The sequence below is a fragment of the Genypterus blacodes genome, unplaced genomic scaffold (genome assembly GCF_046128005.1).
Source record: "Genypterus blacodes isolate CSIRO-AG114 ecotype Tasmania unplaced genomic scaffold, CSIRO-AGI_Gbla_v1 ptg000156l_1, whole genome shotgun sequence".
Classification (NCBI taxonomy): Eukaryota; Metazoa; Chordata; class Actinopteri; order Ophidiiformes; family Ophidiidae; genus Genypterus; species Genypterus blacodes.
In genome coordinates, this window is record NW_027466957.1 from 661,648 (window position 1) to 679,473 (window position 17,826).

At 42.4% G+C, this 17,826-nt stretch overlaps 2 protein-coding genes across 2 annotated transcripts; both read left to right on the top strand.

Moving 5' to 3' along the window:
• Positions 1 to 288: 288 nt before the first annotated feature.
• On the top strand, positions 289 to 6,248 carry LOC143013282 (natural resistance-associated macrophage protein 2-like). The gene is made up of 16 exons (XM_076166847.1): positions 289 to 524; positions 852 to 941; positions 1,280 to 1,431; positions 1,582 to 1,704; positions 2,001 to 2,120; positions 2,762 to 2,868; positions 3,035 to 3,105; positions 3,204 to 3,271; positions 3,376 to 3,531; positions 3,632 to 3,790; positions 3,905 to 3,991; positions 4,309 to 4,428; positions 4,764 to 4,913; positions 5,021 to 5,094; positions 5,205 to 5,358; positions 5,547 to 6,248. The coding sequence occupies exons 1-16, from the start codon at positions 503 to 505 to the stop codon at positions 5,652 to 5,654; spliced, it is 1,761 nt and encodes a 586-aa protein (XP_076022962.1). The 5' UTR covers positions 289 to 502; the 3' UTR covers positions 5,655 to 6,248.
• A 3,080-nt stretch (positions 6,249 to 9,328) lies between these two features.
• Positions 9,329 to 17,253, top strand: ctdsp2 (CTD (carboxy-terminal domain, RNA polymerase II, polypeptide A) small phosphatase 2). Its single transcript, XM_076166823.1, has 7 exons — positions 9,329 to 10,000; positions 12,458 to 12,618; positions 13,536 to 13,637; positions 13,928 to 13,984; positions 14,604 to 14,696; positions 15,062 to 15,247; positions 15,418 to 17,253. Exons 1-7 carry the CDS (start codon positions 9,940 to 9,942, stop codon positions 15,541 to 15,543), a joined length of 786 nt encoding a protein of 261 aa, XP_076022938.1. The 5' UTR covers positions 9,329 to 9,939; the 3' UTR covers positions 15,544 to 17,253.
• The last annotated feature ends 573 nt before the right edge of the window (positions 17,254 to 17,826 follow it).

Sequence of the window (17,826 nt, forward strand, 5' to 3'; positions counted from 1 at the left end):
CCAGTATCGTGGTTTTATTTTGAAAGTGCCTAGTAGGAACACATTAACTCTAGCTAGCCAGCTTGACGCTAGAGGTTATTTAGTTATTGAAATAATCTTTACTCTTCCCAAATTACACATAATGCAGTGCTTTAAAAGACAAACGTTATAGTTGTGTTTTATAACTGATTTATGTCGTAATTTGTGGTTGTAGTAGGTGGTGTGAGTGTAAGTAGGCCACACGGTGGAAGGAGGGGAAAGTGGAGTAGTTTCACATAGTCAAACATTGTCGTGGTGGTATGTGACTTTGTCCCCTCCTCCCTACCTTACCTTGGCTCACTTTACCTGCGATGACACACACATACACACAGAGACACACACGTACACGCACACGGGGATGGAAAAACCAACACTCCTTTCTATCGACAGGGAAACGAGGGAAAGTTGTTACCGGAAAGTAGTTTAAAGTCCAACGGGTTTTCAGTTTGACGCTCACAATTTGGAGAGTCTGCCTCATGAAAACATGTTCTCCTTTCTGCGCTCAGGTGAGACAGCTGACACACTTAAGAGCGATAGTTTCTGTCAAGCTTGTTTGGAAGGGAACAAATGCAATCTGCCTGCATATTTACTGCATAATCACTTTTTTATTGAAGTGCCAACTTTGATTTATAGTTGACAACGTTTACAGCAGCTTGTAATGAAGTTTGCCTCATATAATCCTAAAAAAACAAAGTTATTGTTGGACTTTGCCTCATTGTCCTGTTCCCTTTGTTTCCTGGTGATGATCCCCCCACGGCTTTCTGCTTGTGAAAGATTTGTTATGTGGGCACTGTGGTCATGTAATCCTATCATAATTACCTGTGTGTTTCCAGACAGAAACCCCCTTCCTGAGAACATCCACATCTCCTCTCTGCCTCCAAGTATTCCCACGGATCATGATCCAGGACAAGCCAGGGGACAAGGTAATGATATCTGTTTGGTGTGTGGCAGTTTGATAGCCGTCTGGGAAAAAGACATGAGAATTATCCCCATAAATATGTTGGACAGGATGTTTTCTTGCATGTTGTAAGTTTAAGTGTTTGCAATGATGAGTTGTGATAATGGATTTCTTTTCCTACTGTGTACCGGTAATTACCGTCACCAAATCACACCAGTCAGCATTTTGTCAGGAAGTGTGTAATACTCAGTGACATCTACGTTGTCATAAACATGGACTCTGCTGACTTGTGGGTGTGTGTGTGATTTAAAGCCTTTACTCCCTTTATAATCCTCTCTGTGCTTCTCTGTGTTGTAATTCCAGCGGGCGACGCGTCAGGAGAGAAAGAATTGATCCAAACCAGACACACACATCAAGTCGTCCCCTCCCCGTCTGTCTTCTTCCAGCACCACAATGAATCTGTTTCTAGTACTGACTTTGACCAGAGGATCCCTGTGCCAGAGGAGGATAATAAGGTACTCAGGCCATTAGGTCATAACTGTTACATACTGACTGATTTCCCGGTATTGGTATGGACACGAATTTCCAGTAAAGACCAGTATTTATTTAAAGAAGGCGTGTTGTGTTTGAAAAAGTGTCATTGTTTGCATTCCTCTGTCCTGTAGATGTGGTTTAGTTTCCGGAAGCTGTGGGCCTTCACTGGGCCGGGCTTCCTGATGAGCATAGCGTACCTGGACCCTGGCAACATCGAGTCGGACTTGCAGTCTGGTGCAAAAGCTGGATTTAAGGTCTCTAAACTCTTTTTTTTTATCAAAATGGCTCACAATGGTTCACAAATGGTTTCATGCAGAGGCTCTCAAATGTTCTGAACCATGTAGAAACTAAATTAAAAGTAATTAGTAAAAGCTTATTATCCAAGTTCCACCTCAACAACAACAATAACAACAATCTCTCACCTGACAGCTTCACAAACAGATATGTCAGATAAACGGATATGAGTGAAAACATAACTTTCTTTATTTTTGAACTAATAACTCGATCACAGATTAACAGATGCCATCGCTCTCTGTCCTCATCCTGTCAGCTCCTCTGGGTGCTTTTGGGCGCCACCATCATCGGTCTGCTGCTTCAGCGGCTGGCGGCTCGGCTGGGCGTGGTCACCGGAATGCACCTGGCAGAAGTCTGCAATCGGCAGTATCACACTGTGAGCATCCTGTATGATTCATCGGTGCTATATGTGTATAACGCCCCCCGCTTTAATATGAGATGCAAACATCGTCACTGCATGTTTACACTCATTGTTTACACTCTGGTATCATCATCATCATCATCACGACTGGGTCATAACAGAGAAATGATCTGATGAATGAAACAGATCTACCTCTGGTTTTCTACACGCTACTTCTCTACGCTTTATTGCATAACAACTGTTGAGATGTGTCCTTGCTGTGACAGTTATCCTGTCCTGTTGTTGCTTCCCTGATAGTTGTAAATGAGGAACAACTGTGTACCACAAGACTAGGACTCATGTGATCGCCCCCTCTCTGTTCTGGGTCCATTACATCTCTGCTGGGTGCCTTTACAGAGACTGAATAAGTGTGAGAAAAATACTTAATGGCCTCCACAAGTAGAACAATTGCTTGCATTTTTGTGTCCTTGAGCCGTTTTGTGTGTTTGGAGCACTTACAGTCTTGAAATGAGAACTTAAGGTGAATCCAGTTCTCTCAGTGCTTAAAGAATTAGCCTGACTTAAAGCCACAGTTCTTTTATACAGTTGTTTTTTAGTTCAGCTATGGAATGATCCAGGGCTGCTGTCTTGATCTTGTGGCCGTGTCATCTGTCCAGGTGCCTCGTATCATTCTGTGGTTGTTGGTGGAGCTGGCGATCATTGGCTCAGACATGCAGGAGGTCATTGGATGTGCCATCGCTTTCAACCTGCTGTCCTCTGGCAGGTGATGGGAGCGCTCAGAGACATTGATTTTATAGCTGCAGGGACTAAATCTCAGTTTGATTCGTCAGTGTTGATAATTCCCTCTGTGTGTGTGTGTGTGTGTGTGTGTGTGTGTGTGTGTGTGTGTGTGTGTGTGTGTGTGTGTGTGTGTTCTGGTGTTCCTGTAGGATACCCTTGTGGGCTGGTTGCCTCATCACCATCATCGACGCCTTCTTCTTTCTCTTCTTGGATAAGTACGGTGGGTTACATGTCTTCACTTTGAAATTGCAATAAAATAATTCACTATAGACGTGATGGAAAAACATCCCGCTTACCTTTACACTTCAACCCGTGCAGGTCTGCGGAAGCTGGAAGCCTTTTTTGGCTTACTCATCACTATCATGGCCATAACCTTTGGATATGAGGTACAAAGATCGAGATGTAGAATAATATAGATGTGTTATGCTTGTGAACATACTGCATACATATGGAGCTCTCATTACACACACACACCCCCGCCCCCCTCCAGTATGTTACAGTGAGCCCAGACCAAGGCCAGGTGCTGAAGGGGATGTTTGTACCGTACTGTGAAGGCTGTGGCCCTGAGCATCTGACGCAGGCCGTGGGCATCGTGGGCGCCGTCATCATGCCGCACAACATCTACCTCCACTCTGCCCTCGTCAAGGTGCAACTGAGGCTGAGCGATTACAGCTTCCTGTTTTTCTGTGTGGCTGTGTGAGAGCGCCTAAGAACGTATTTGCTAATCAATACTCATGTTCTCTCAGTCTCGAGAAGTGGACCGCTCGAGCAAGAAGGAAGTCAAAGAGGCCAACAAGTACTACTTGATCGAGTCCACCATCGCCCTGTTCCTGTCCTTCCTCATCAATGTGTTCGTGGTGGCTGTTTTCGCTGAGGCTTTCTATGGAAGCACAAACATGGAAGTGGTGGGTATCTCTGCAGGAAATAAGAGGTTCACAGATTCACGCCAACATTTGTTAACTCAAAACAGGTGTTTTCATTGGCTGCTGTGCGACTACTGCATGTGTTTTTCATTTCAGGCGACTGTCTGCAATAAATCAGGCAGTCCTCATCTTGATCTTTTCCCTTTCAATAATGAAACACTACAGGTGGACATCTACAAAGGGGTAAGTCACTGAATTCCCCTTCACTCTGTGTTTACGTTGCATTGATTAATGCAGCAGATCATGACTGAGATAAATGCATTGGTCAGATAGTCCAGCACCCCAGACAGCATATTTATGACAATCTGATCAATTCCTTATCAAGCAATATCTATTTATATATGAATGAGTAATCAATGTATTTTAGTGCAACATGTCAGATTACTTCATGTGGTTTTGACTTCCGATCTGAATGGATGTACGTCTCTTCGGGTGTCCTTTGTAATGCCGAAGTTGTTTTACTATCTTGGCTGTGTTGACTGTTGGTGTGGCTGTGGCAGGGAGTGGTGCTGGGCTGTTTCTTTGGTCCGGCTGCCCTCTACATCTGGGCCTTGGGGATCCTTGCAGCTGGTCAGAGCTCCACCATGACTGGAACGTATTCTGGACAGTTTGTCATGGAGGTCAGTGGAAGAATGAGGAGTCACCAGTGCAAAAGAAATACACACACACACACACACACACACACACACACACACAAACACTCAGTCACTGAAAATGTCCGCTTTGCTCAGGCCGCTCCATTCATGGTAAATATTTGCTCTCAGATCTGTCTGTTAGTTTTATGGAATTTTCTGTGATCCTTTATTTGACCTGGCTTTACAGTCTTGTTTGGAACCGGGCTGTGTTTACGTAAGCGTGGTAATTGCATATCCACCACTGTGTTCGTCACTTAGACTGTAGCAAGAAAGTGGAGTTCCCTGGTAAAGGTTACAGACAGGTGTGTTCCTGCCCCTAGGGTTTCATGAACTTGAAATGGTCGCGTTTCGCTCGGGTGATGTTAACCCGCTCCATTGCCATCGCTCCCACCCTGCTGGTTGCCATCTTCCAAGACGTGCATCATCTGACGGGCATGAACGACTTCCTCAACGTGCTGCAGAGCATACAGGTCAGAGGGGTGCAAAGGGAAAAGGGCTAATTAGTCTTCATGTGTACATGCCATCATTGTCATTACACGACATCATGTCTCATCTCATTCTTGCTCTTCTTTCATAGTTACCATTTGCCCTCATTCCCATTCTTACCTTCACCAGTATGCCATCACTCATGAATGACTTTGCCAATGGACTGTGAGTGCATTTTGATCCTAATCCAAAATGCAAATGATACTCAAATGTATTTATTCGCTGTTGTTGTTCTGTTTGATATGTTTATTCTGGTGACCTTGTTCTTTCTGCAGAGTGTATAAGATAGGAGGAGGAGTGGTGATCGTGATAGTGTGTGTCATCAACATGTACTTCGTGGTGGTCTATGTGACTGCACTCAACAGTGTGTGGCTGTATGTGCTGGCAGCCTTCCTTGCCATAGTGTACCTGGGATTTGCGGGTTATCTGGTAGGTGCTATTTTAATTTGGTAAAAATCTAATTCAAGTCATATTCTTGCAGCTGTGGTGCGTTAGTGCCACACAGTTGTAATGCACAGCGGCATAATTCAGTGTTTTAATGATGCACCATATACAGTATATGTGACCGTCATCCGATATAGCAATTAATTTTTAATCTGGCTCTGTCTCCGCTCCAGTCGTGGTTATGTCTAATAGCTCTGGGAGTTTCCTGTCTGGACCCGACCACCAGCAGAGGGAATGACTCGACCATCCTGATCCAGCAGCAGGCAGAGTTTGACTCCTGAGTGGACATTCATTTCAAGAGCTGAAAGCGCAGCTGTGTGCAGCATGAATTTTTTATTTTTTACTGTTGTATTGTAAAGTACATTTATTTATATGACGTTAATTAACTTTAAATGGTCTAAACTATTATTGTATTTCAGCTTATTGAATTTTAGTTTAGACTGTGTTTTTGTGTGTGTGTGTGTGTGTGTGCGCGCGCGCGCGTGTGTGTGCGCGCAACAGCAGAACATTGGAGGTATGTCCAAGAGCTACACTTCCTCCATGCAGATTCACTTTTCACCACAGGGAGGCAGTGCAGGCTACAAGAGGGCGTGCAGTGCTGTTTAGATACTGTAAGTGTCTCACCACCAGAGCTGTACAGCCGAGTAAACACACATTTGATGACATGATGTGTTATATCATGTTTGTTTTGTGGAGTGTGTTTGCACATTACTATGCACAAAGAGCAGCATGAAAGTGTTAGACAAAACAAATGAAAACATATACTGTGAAATTGTTTAAGTGCAATTGCCTTTCGTTTTAGTCTGTACATTGGGATTTGCCTGGTGTTGACATGTTAGCGTTGGTGGTATGTCTGAAGACTTGTGTGTGCTTAACTATTGTGTAATTGCGAGCAGGCACTGCTGGTTTCAGTGTTGCTTGAATTCCAGTTCTGAAGTACCTCAGCTTTTGCAAGCGGGGAGGAGGTGGATGGACAGGTTTTTCTTTGCATTGTGGCGGGGAAGGTTTTTTTTTCCCTGTCATGGAGGCAGAGTTATGTAAGAGGGGAGAGTCTTCCCACCGCCCCTCTCTGTTTTTGTTTTTCTCAATGAGCCAATGTCTCCCTGCCTAGGCCTCACAGCCTGTCCAGTAGGCCCCTTTCCTGGAAACATAGCCTAGCAGAGGCCACTCAGGGGCAGGCCTGCGAGGTAGGAGGAGGGGGGTGGGGGGTGCTCTTCCAGCAAATCACATGACTGTAAACCCTACAGTTCCAGCCCTACATGAGGCTCAGTTGCTGCAAGCAAATTTCAACAGCTAGTTTGTCATCAGCATGATTGGATGTAGCTTATGCATGGCAGAGTGCATGGGGCTGTAAGTAGACACTTTGCAGGTGTGAAATGTAGAAATAGAACCACAAAGCCTGATGGATAGTGTGTGTGTGTGTATGTGTGTGTGTCTGTCAGTAATAAGAAATCTGCCATTCAACTGTATACATTACTACAGATTTGAATAACTTACCTTATTTGATGGAAATAGCTTCAATGACTTCAGAGTTTTCCTTTGGGGGAGAGCATTTGGCTTTTGTGCCCTCTGTACATTTTAAATTGAGTTGTGAGAATGTGATTAATACTCGCCGTTGTATTCAAACAACAGAAGCGATAGAATCCATCTGTATATTTGCTATAATGTAGCAGTTGATAACATTAAACAGACTAAGTAGCTGATTTATTTTTTCACTGGATATTTCAATAGATAAACGGAAAACCGGTTGAAAAAAATATTACATTTGTTATTGAATTGTAAACAAACAATTCCATGATTAGAAATACAATAAATCCTTCCACGATCTTACCAAATGCTTGTGTAGCTTTGAATTCTGTCTCAGGGTCTCGGGTTTAAAATGTGCTACACTTGTGATCCAGTTCTCCTTTCACTCTACAGTATGTTCCTCTCTTTTCTTCATACATTCACCCCTTTTAATCAATGATTTTTGTTCTTATAGCATTAACCAGCCTCTGATGTTTGAGCTCACGTGCTCTGGACAGTTTTTCCACCATTACACAGGGTACAACCGGCGAACCCTCACACTCAGCCGAGGGCCTCCACAGGAGTTGACCCTTTAGCTCTTTGTCTATCTGTCAATATATCTCCTCAGAGGAATGCACACGCAACATTAGCAGAATAAGTGGGCAAGATTTGGCAAAGAGCAAGCAAACCTAATGAATTTTAGGTTGCTTTTGTAAACAATGGCATCAGGTTTACACCACATGACATTTTCCAGTTGTGCGGCCCATACTTATTTAGTATATATTTTTAAACAGATCTGTCAGTGCTGCCTTAAAATGTCGTACCAGGAATGCAAACAGCCTGGCCATTCTTGTTTATGTCTTGCATTGTGGCCACTGTGGGCACTGGCTGAGCTTTTGCTGTAATGGGCCCATATGTGTTTGGAATGGCGAGTTCTATGTTGTTGACCTTCTTTTATTAACAGAAATGGAATGGTTTCTTTTTGGGAAGTGTTCTTCATCATAACATATAACGTATTAAGTTTTGTTTTTAATTATTCATAGGGCGGTTTTACATGCTGAAAGATGCGGAATAACTGTTATTACTTCATTTCAGAAAACCACTCATTGTGCTCCTAATTATGATCTCTGATTTTTTCCCGTTCCGCCATAACTTCAGGCAATAAAAAGGCGCTGCAGGGCCGCCATGCTGTGAATATGTGGGGTCCACTTGTTTGACCACATTGCCTAACATGATGTCGAACCCACTTCTGTTTATTTGAAAGGGGTAAAGCAAACATTTCTCATTTCCAGCTGCTCAAAACCACTCAATTTAATTTACACTAGCTGTTTTTGCAGTTTTATAATAATATAACAATTAATCGCTGAGATTCAGACAAGATAATTGCTGTTATAGTCTTGGCAGAGGTGATTAAATACAATTATTTCTGCCTGTCAAGTTGATGACCTAACTAATTCCAGCAGTCCCATGGTAATGTCACTGCATTAGTGTGTGGGCGCAGTAGTGCAAAAATGGCTTAGAGATTTCCATAACACAGTAGTTAGGAAAGGGAAGTCATCCAGGAGGTTTCAGGCAAGTTAGTTACATGAAGTTACATATCACCTTTCAACAAAATGAAACAGTGTAATGTATATCAAATGTATATAATTTATCTTCTTTCCTACAGTACAAACAAGTATACATTACTGCACAATGCAAATGATAAGGAGTAAGTCATGAGATGTTTAGGAAATAAAATCCCTTTTTTGCATTAACAGGTAGGTTACACTGATTGACCAATTTCCGTTTCAATTATCATGAACTAAAAACAGTAAACGTCATCGTGTGGCTTGAAGAAAGGCTAAAGAAATATCTGTGTATGAGTGTTGGAGATAACCAAAGCTACTAATGTGTTGTTATGGTTGATAAAGCCCACGCTGATGCAGAGATATCGCGATTTGTGACGGCAAGAATCACGAATTCTGGGCTGTGAAAAGTAAACAACGTGAAGGTATTCTTATGTAACATGGAGAAACTAATGTTAACTTCTAGAGGTTTTCAGACCTGTGATCTGGGGCTATGAATAATTAAACCCTGCTTCCTTTGATTCGGATTTGTTCAGTGTTGTCACAAATTCCAGGCTGTCAACAGAATAACATTAGATGTAGAAAAAAACAAATCAAAGATCGTGAACCAATGAATACAAAATAAACACACAGCGTGCTATTGAACAACCAGCGATAAACATATACACAATGGCTTTCTTCATATACGGCATATACTGATGTTTAGTGTGTTAAAATGTGTTTGTGTGTTATTATTTTTAAAAATTTACAACGTCATTTACAAGAGCAGCACTGGAATGTGTTCGGCGCAAAACGTGCAGGACAGGGAGGAATGCCTTCACCACGCCCCCTTTTCCCGGGCGTCCAATCAGGCACGAGAGACCGTTTCAAGGCGCCCATGGAGTCCCAACTGGAGAAAAACAAAGCCTTCGATTGAAACAAAACTAACATTTTATACGCAATTGCGACCGGTAATCATATTTTCTACCGTAAAACACACGAAAGTGAGACATTCTCGGTATTTTTCCCCGCTCTGTGGGGCATTTTGGGCGATGTTGTTTATCTGTAGTAAGGGGGGGCTTGAAACCGGTCTCCCTTGCCCCATTTCCTCGGTTGTTTTCCTTCTCTCGCCTGGATTCTCCATGTTGTTGGAGCAAAAGTGAGGGACTTCTGCGACGGGAGAGGGGGGCAGCCCAGCGATATTACCAGTAATAGTAGCGGTAAACTCGAGACGACAGAGCTGACAGGGTCTCAAATAGCCTTCAAAAAATATCTAAGTGCCTTGCCCCCTCCCCGGGCGGACCTCTGAGAGAAGAAGAAGAAGAAGCGGGGGAATAAAGAAAGCCAGGAACAAGATAAACCCTACTCGCATCCAGGATTTTAACAGAGGCGCGCCTACGGATGACAAGCTCCCTCGGCGAATAATTGAGTTTACTTGTCAATAAAACCTAATGAGGGCTGCCCATCAGTGCTCGGGGATAGGATTTGATGTTTTTGAGGGCTCCGTGATTGTCAGATGGAAAGTTCTGTTATCACCCAAGTGCAGAAAGAAGACGTCCAAGTGTTACCGAAAACAGGTGAGGCGAACATGTGTTGTATGTCCTTTTGGAATTCCTTTAACCTTCCCGTCGTTCGTACGGTATCGTTCGGTTGTTTTCGTCGTAATGAATCGGTGTATTAAGGAAAGCTACAGTGCGCCTATTTGACAGTTGAGCTCTGCGGACGCTGGTTGAGCGCGATCGGAGGCGCATTGCCTTTTTTTTGTTGACACTTACTAAGCAAAATCTGTAACATTTAAACCTAAACACGGTCGAATATAGCTTGGAAAAGTTTACATCGCGCTTAGCTGTGAATCATGTTTACTACGAGGCTTTGCGTGTTTTTCGTCAATAGATTCACACAAACGGGAGAAGAAAAATAATAATAAAAATATAATAATAGCGCCCATTATGTTCATTTCCTTAAATATATTTTGCTCGCTAATGTTTACAATGGATTTCTGTTTCTTACGCTATTGGACGCAAGCTGAAATTCACAGCTCTGATTACGCAGCTTGGCTATTGTTGATTCTGTTTGTCTTTTTTTTTTCTCCAATGGGTTCTTTTATTATGCAAATCTGTTCCGCTTCTTAACATGTGGTGATGTGATTATCTCTGTTGTTCTGGCTGATTTTGGCGAAATCGGTGCCGCCAGTTCTCTGCCAAAACGAACCTGCTGTGCATTTACTACTGTATCTATCAGGTCCGCTCGGTTGGCACCATCCCATATTATCCCACTACTACCAGGTACAGCACGATGAGCGCGTCTCCGTCACCGCAGGCAGCCTGTACTACACTGGAAACTCTGCTGTTTTGTTCACATTTAGCAGAGGGGGGGCAGGGGGGGGCACAGATCAATGCGCACCAGCGGCAGCGAGACGGAGCTGCGGCGCTGTTTACAAGGGTTTTTTGTTTATTGGTGTAAAAACAAATAAAACAGTACGGATGGTATGTAAAAAGGGTGTAATGGCAGGCAGGCGGGTGTATGGCTGCATTGGAGTGTGGAGTGACTGTGGATTAACACACACACACAAACACACAGAGAGCTGAGGGACTGTATTAGAAATACCAGGTGCCGCGGTATTGACAGCGGAATGCACAAACACACCCCTCTGCACACGCCCATTGTAGCGCCGTTTCAAAGATCCCCTTGTTTGCACGCTTTCCTCGGGCTTGAAAGAAGCTTGGCTCACTGATTTTGGCTCACATCGTGGTTATTAATGGCGTGCATATTGTATCGTTGCAAACACCCCAAATGTGTTTTCTGGACTAATATGTGTCTTTTTTTTGCATTTAAGTCAAACTACACTACTGGATATGTCAACCACGCTTTAATGAATCTACAGGGTTGTTATGATGTCATGTTATCTTCATCCTCTTTGATCCAAGGCAGATCTAATGTATGGAGCCTGTGTGTTATGTCATACGTGGCCAGTACTGTCGCCCCTGTGGGAAATCAATAGGCTGCAGTACACCGAGTAGCAATGTGGAGTCACGTCCATAGGATCCGAATCATGATAACTGCAGTGTAATATTGTCCTTATCCTCATAAAAGGGGTTTGGATTGAAGAAAGGCGTTTTGTTTGCATCTGTTTTATTGCCACATGAAGGTTGAATGTCCTATCGCTGAAGTTATGTAACATGATCCTTGTAGCGTCTGCATTATGTCTTCAGAGCCCCGATGGCCAAGTTGGACATTGTAGAATAGAAAAGAAAATGACTGTGGTGAAGTCTAAGAGCCTGGTATGTCTTTGATTGGCTTGTTTATCAGCGGTTCCCTTTTCTAGTAAGGTGTGAGTTAATTTATGATCTGTATGGTGACACTGTATCACCGTGTTAAAATTCACTCTGTTTGCAAGTCCCTGCACGAAATGCTCTTGAGGGCTGTGCATAGCAGAGCCCTGTCAAGAATGTTTTTCTCTTTCATCCAGCAGAAGTCTTGTATAGGACTGGGACACCCATCTTTACAATGACTGATCAAAGAGCTGCACAGAACACTGGGGGGGTGAGGGGGGGGGCTGCTTGTCCGGTTCACAGGGGCTGACTGCGCCGCCTGCCTGGCAGATCTGGCTAACTTCAGCCTGTCAAGCAGCCCTGGAAGCTCTTGGAGTTTAAAATAGTTGGAATGCTTTCTGGTGAAGGTACAGCTGAAAAGTGTGGGTTTTTCCCGCCCTCTGTGATTATATAACATGTACCAGCCATTTCCAGCAGCAGCAGCAACAACAGCAGCAGCAGCAGCAGCACAGGCAGGCAGGCAGGCAGGCGCATTAAAAACAGATTCCATGTGCAGGCTGTGCCCTCCCTGTGGACAGATGGACATTGTCATTTCTATATTATTTGCATCAAGATTGGATTTGTTTGGAATGGAATTAAATTGGATGATGAGAGATTTGACTTTTTCCTGTTATTTGAGGCCCCACTTTGCATTCCCACTAAGAATAGGTGCCGTTTGTGCCGTTTCCTCATGAAAGTCTTGCTTTCTCTTGTGTGTAACAGGTCAGGTGAGCCGGTCCTCCCTGAAACAGCCCCGGAGTTGTAACATCTTCAAAGCCCTCTTCTGTTGCCTCCAAGCTCAGGATGGCCCCAAACCACCGCCAACACCACCACCTTCCCTGCAGCCCTTGCTGGAGTCACAGGAAAATGGGACGGTTGTCAAGGTAACACTATTCTTATTCCGGCTATATTTCACACCGCTGAAAACAATTTGAAGACCTCAGTTCAGTCCTGTTTATCTAACGCTTCACTTTCTGTCACACCTACACGCAATACTCGCCACCTTCTAAGGGAGTGTTCATTTAAGCTTACCATCTGTAGGAAATAAGGAAATGTTTATGATGTGTACTTAATGTCTTCAACCATAACTTTAACAAGTGTAAGATAAAAAACACTGCTGCACCTGTTCCAAACATCTTGAACGTTAACCGCAACTGTCGACGGATATGGCATCGCTTTGATGTTCACATTTGATCCTACGAGGAAGATAAGAGCAGCAGAGCGACTATCAATCCTTTAAATAGGCTGAGAGCTTACAGGGAATTGCGTAATGTTTGTCTTTTCCTTTTTGAGATTGGCAGGAAAACAAAGTGCCAGTGTTTGACGCTGGTGGACGGCGCAAGCTTGTTTTGAGCTGTAGTTAGACGTTCCAATGAGGTGTTGTGTTTGCTCACATTTGGGGAATGTCCTCCAGCATCAGGAGCAAACAGGAAGCAGCACCTGTAGGGCCTGGTTATTGTCTGGTTGGCTCCTATTGAAATAAATCAAAATCCACCAGGGTGATGTTTATGTATTTAATTTGTATTCTTTAATGGATTTTGGATCAGATACTGTGTTTATTTCATGCATCATATCCTGTTCATATTATATCTGTTCGAAAGTATAAGTTCATTAGTTTATCAAATAATAACTGTGACTACGTTCCAAACCTCTCTGAAATCAAATCAGGGCCTGGTTTTCACATTTATCTTATATTAATGCATCTTGTTACAGACGTGACAAATGATGTATAGGTACTGAATGTGTGTGTGTGTGTGTGTAGGACACTCACATTAAGAAAGTCCGTCTGTCTCACCATCAGGAATCTGAACCCAGCCTGCTGCCTGAGATGATAGCCGAGGACCAGGGGAAGATATGCGTGGTCATAGATCTGGACGAGACCCTGGTGCACAGCTCCTTCAAGGTATCCAGACAATCACATGCTCCATCTGTTGTTATTTGATGTTATATATTATTTTTTAATGGTTATTTTTCAAGGGAACAACACCAAGTAAATGATTAGTGTATTTCAAATTTACAATATATGCCAGTGATGCATTAGTGGGCTTCTGCTCTGATTGTTTATTCATCTGAGTCAGTTAATTGAAGGCATAGTGTTTGCCTATAAGCTGTTATGTAATGTCATGTGAATGTACGCAGCAGTGTACATGTGAATGAGCATGTCAGCCATATTCCTCTGTGTTCTCTCCCCAGCCCATTAGTAATGCAGACTTCATCGTGCCTGTGGAGATAGAGGGGACCACACACCAGGTAAACTACTGTGTGTGTGTGTGTTTGCGTGTGTGTGTTGGCTGTAGAGGGAGGGGGTTGTGTTTGTGTATGTATGTTGATGTGTTTTCAGTGGTTGCTGAGCCGAAAAGGGATGGGTCTCCTCCTTACTGATCAGCCAGGTTTGCTATTAGTGGTGCACAGAGCCCTCTACTGGCCAGATGTTGAACAGGGAATTGCAAATGAGAACGGAAGCTTAAGCAAGAAACTTTTCAGCTTACTTCCATCTATAGATTCATTAACAAGCGATGCAATCACTAGGACATTGTTAAGTTGTCCAGAAAATGTTTACATGATTCCTTCCTTAACTTAGGCATTAGACATTCAACTGTCCCAGAACCGACGAAAATGTAGTTTGCTCAGAAATGTGTTTTCCCCGACCTCCTCTGCTACTAAGGACTCGTCTTTGGGGCCTCTGCCTGGTTCAAGTAATCCAGGATAGGCTGGTTAACACTAGCACGGCCTATTCTTGATTACTTGTTTCAGGAACCGGCCACAAGCAGCTGACGGATGGAAATAATGAATTCCTTTGTCGAGATAAGTAAATGACAGTCAAATCAACTGTACAGTATACAGGCTGACCAGTGTGTTTGCTCCACAGGTGTACGTGCTGAAGAGGCCATATGTGGACGAGTTCCTGCAGAGAATGGGAGAGTTGTTTGAATGTGTTCTTTTCACAGCCAGTCTGGCCAAGGTACGTTACACAAAGACACAGTCTGGAATCGATCCTCACATTTAAGTTAGCACCAGTTTGTTTTGGTTTTTTGTCATAAAATCTGATCTATTGTTCTGTTTCCTTTTGACTGTTGACGTCCCTTCACTCTAATAGCAGGCTGCAACTTAAAATGCTTAGTCATTAGACGCCCTCTTCATTTGTAATTTGTTTGTTTCTGTGCTTATCAGAGGAGTAGAGTTTGAATTTGTGGCACACTTATTAGTTTTTACCCATCGTTAGGGTAAGAACAAATATCTAGATTACGCTTCCTTAGCCCGACTTTACACCACCTTGCTTTTCCCTGCTCCGCTTCCTACCTTTCCCCTCCCCCTGACCTCTGTCAGTATGCAGACCCGGTGACGGATCTGCTGGATCAGTGCGGCGTGTTCCGGACCCGGTTATTTCGGGAATCATGCGTCTTCCACCAGGGATGCTATGTCAAAGATTTGAGCCGGTTGGGCCGAGACCTCCACAAAACCCTCATCCTGGACAACTCTCCAGCCTCCTACATCTTTCACCCTAAAAATGCTGTGAGTTCTGTTCTCGTTCTGTTAATAATGAAGTAGTCCTTAGTAGTGGTGGGACATGTCTATAGTCAGTGTGATAAATAATAGTGTATCTATCATTTAAACAATATGGAAACTTATATGTTCATCCGATCATAGATGATGATTTCTAAGTATGCATTTGTTCCTCTCAGGTTCCTGTGGTGTCGTGGTTCGATGACGTGGACGATGCTGAGCTTCTCAACCTTCTTCCTGTGTTTGAAGAGCTTAGTCAAGCTGATAACGTTTACACACGGCTGGACCAGCTTCAAGGGCTGTAGCTCCGGTTAGATCTGCTAAGCCCGAGTCAGAGCTCCAGCTGGACACCTCTTAAGACGACAATAGTACCACATATCAAGAATAAATACTTGGGCCAATCTTCCAGACATTTTTTTCCAACCTCTACAAAAAGTCTCTATTTAGGAAAATTTATTATTATGAGGTTAGGGAAATTCTTTGTCTGGAAAAACACAATTCTGAGGCCTTTCCTCTGAATTTCAGTACTGAAGCTGATGGCAGCCGCTGTTCAAAAGTACTATCAGAAAGTGTGGGAAACAACAACCAAAGCTGTCCCATCACAATCACTTCAGTGAGAATGAATATTAAAGTGGTTCCTTTGCCAAAGCAGAAGCCTGACTGCCCTGACTTGACTTTAGGACATTGATTTATTCTTGTGCCTTTAAGGAACAACAAGTACCATCAGCTCTTTTTTTTTTATTCAACCAGGTTTTATACAGTGGTTAATTTCCTATTCTAGTTTGTTTTATAACAAAATCTATTTTATAACAGTAAACATGGTTCTTCTATGCAACTCAGTTGTGTAATTACATGGACAGTACCTCTTTTGTAGCCAGTGAATAATTGCAATCAACAGTTGTAGACATTTTCCTTTTTGACACTAAATGAGAAGCAAAACACAATGTATTTTTCTTATTTGTACTATTGTACAAAAGGTTATAATTGCTACAGCACATCAGTGGTCACAATGATATTTGAATCTATTGACCAATGACGTAAATGGGGCAAAATCTTCCTGTAGGATTTATTTGATGGTCCATTGAAAGCAGACACACTGGAATACACTGGTGACACAGGATGGGCATAAATTGTCACAGTTTTCAGTGAAGTTTTTGTTGTAATGTTTCACGTTCATTACGAAATGACAAAACTTGCACTTGTTATGTGTTGACAGTGCTAAATGTAACAACTGTGCCTTTGTGCCTTTTCAGACAGTTTCGTGTTCATTCTGCCTAAAGAGATTTGTAGACCCTACACACTCTTATGCGTCATGTTGAGCGTGAGAAAACACTGTCAAGAGCAAGTGTAATGCCATGTGGCTGTGGTACTTGCAGTGCAACACTTGAAAATATCATCAAATATGATGAATATTTTATTTACTTGTGTTTTTTTCTGTATTTATTAGCCAAAACCTGTATTGTCCAGTATGTCTTTATGCTGAACATAATGGATTGTAATCTGTTTGCCTACCTTGTCGCTGGCCTTGTGTCTATCTAACCATCTAATTTTGGCTGTGCCTTCCAGTTTGTCAAATGATATTCAGTCCTACCAGCTGCTCACATTTACATTTTTCCTGTTAAAGTTCAAAGATGTTAAAATTAAAGGAGTTACAATCATTCATTGCGTAAATTTAAATCCAAGGTACACAGTCAGTCGTGCAAAAACTTACTTTTTGTTAGAAATTCACAACAACTGATATGTTGAGTGAGGGCTTGATTCCTGGGGAAAATGTTTTTTTTAAATGATGTTTAATGCCTAATGCGATTGTTGCCTGCATGTTAACCACTAAAATATGGAAATGAAAATGTACAAGTTGTGATGACCAAAAGTATTTGTTTCGACAGTGACAATTTGTTGACTAGGTGTATCAGAATAAATCACAAACTCATGTTTTCTATTTGATCATACCAAAATCCTTACAGACAAGGTCCTGTTATTTTTTATTATAAAATAAAATACAAAAAATAAACTAAGCTGCTACATTGTGTGCATGTTTTCTCCTATTAACTAAGATTTAAAAAAAAATATATATATATATATCACATCTCATGAGCACACAGCCTGACCAGGGAAGTGTGCTACTCCATCACGTTTCCTTTTCACTTTAAATACACTTGTGATAGTCTAACAAACAGCGTTTGTCACGCACACGACAACAAAATGTAACTTTCCTTTATATGTTTAATAAGAAAACACAAAAAAGCTGCTTTCTAGTTGCAAATTTTGAAGCTACCTCAATAAGGAAGGTAGTTGCGTCATAAGAATAGAAAACGCTACAACAACGATGTCATCAAACTACCCAAGTCACAACATTGATATCATTTTACATGGCTACACATTTTAAAACGTATTATTAATGATAGACCTAGTACATCTTTAGATTATGATAATAGGTTTCCCAGGAAATACCTTTTGCATAGGTACATTCTTTCACATTAAAATTTCATGTTATTTAGCAGTTTAAACATCCGCCGAAAGTGCTATATACGGTTTAATCTATTTTAGCCATAAGATGAGAAAATAAAGGGGTTAGTGTAAAGACATTG

Excerpts from the sequence above, each read along its gene's own strand:
- LOC143013282 (XM_076166847.1), top strand. The coding sequence starts at position 503 with ATGTTCTCCTTTCTGCGCTCAG. Across the intron at positions 942-1,279 it reads AGGACAAGCCAGGGGACAAG|CGGGCGACGCGTCAGGAGAG; the intron begins GTAATGATATCT and ends TTGTAATTCCAG. Across the intron at positions 3,272-3,375 it reads CCATAACCTTTGGATATGAG|TATGTTACAGTGAGCCCAGA; the intron begins GTACAAAGATCG and ends GCCCCCCTCCAG.
- ctdsp2 (XM_076166823.1), top strand. The coding sequence starts at position 9,940 with ATGGAAAGTTCTGTTATCACCCAAGTGCAGAAAGAAGACGTCCAAGTG. Across the intron at positions 12,619-13,535 it reads AAAATGGGACGGTTGTCAAG|GAATCTGAACCCAGCCTGCT; the intron begins GTAACACTATTC and ends TCTCACCATCAG. Across the intron at positions 13,985-14,603 it reads TAGAGGGGACCACACACCAG|GTGTACGTGCTGAAGAGGCC; the intron begins GTAAACTACTGT and ends TTTGCTCCACAG.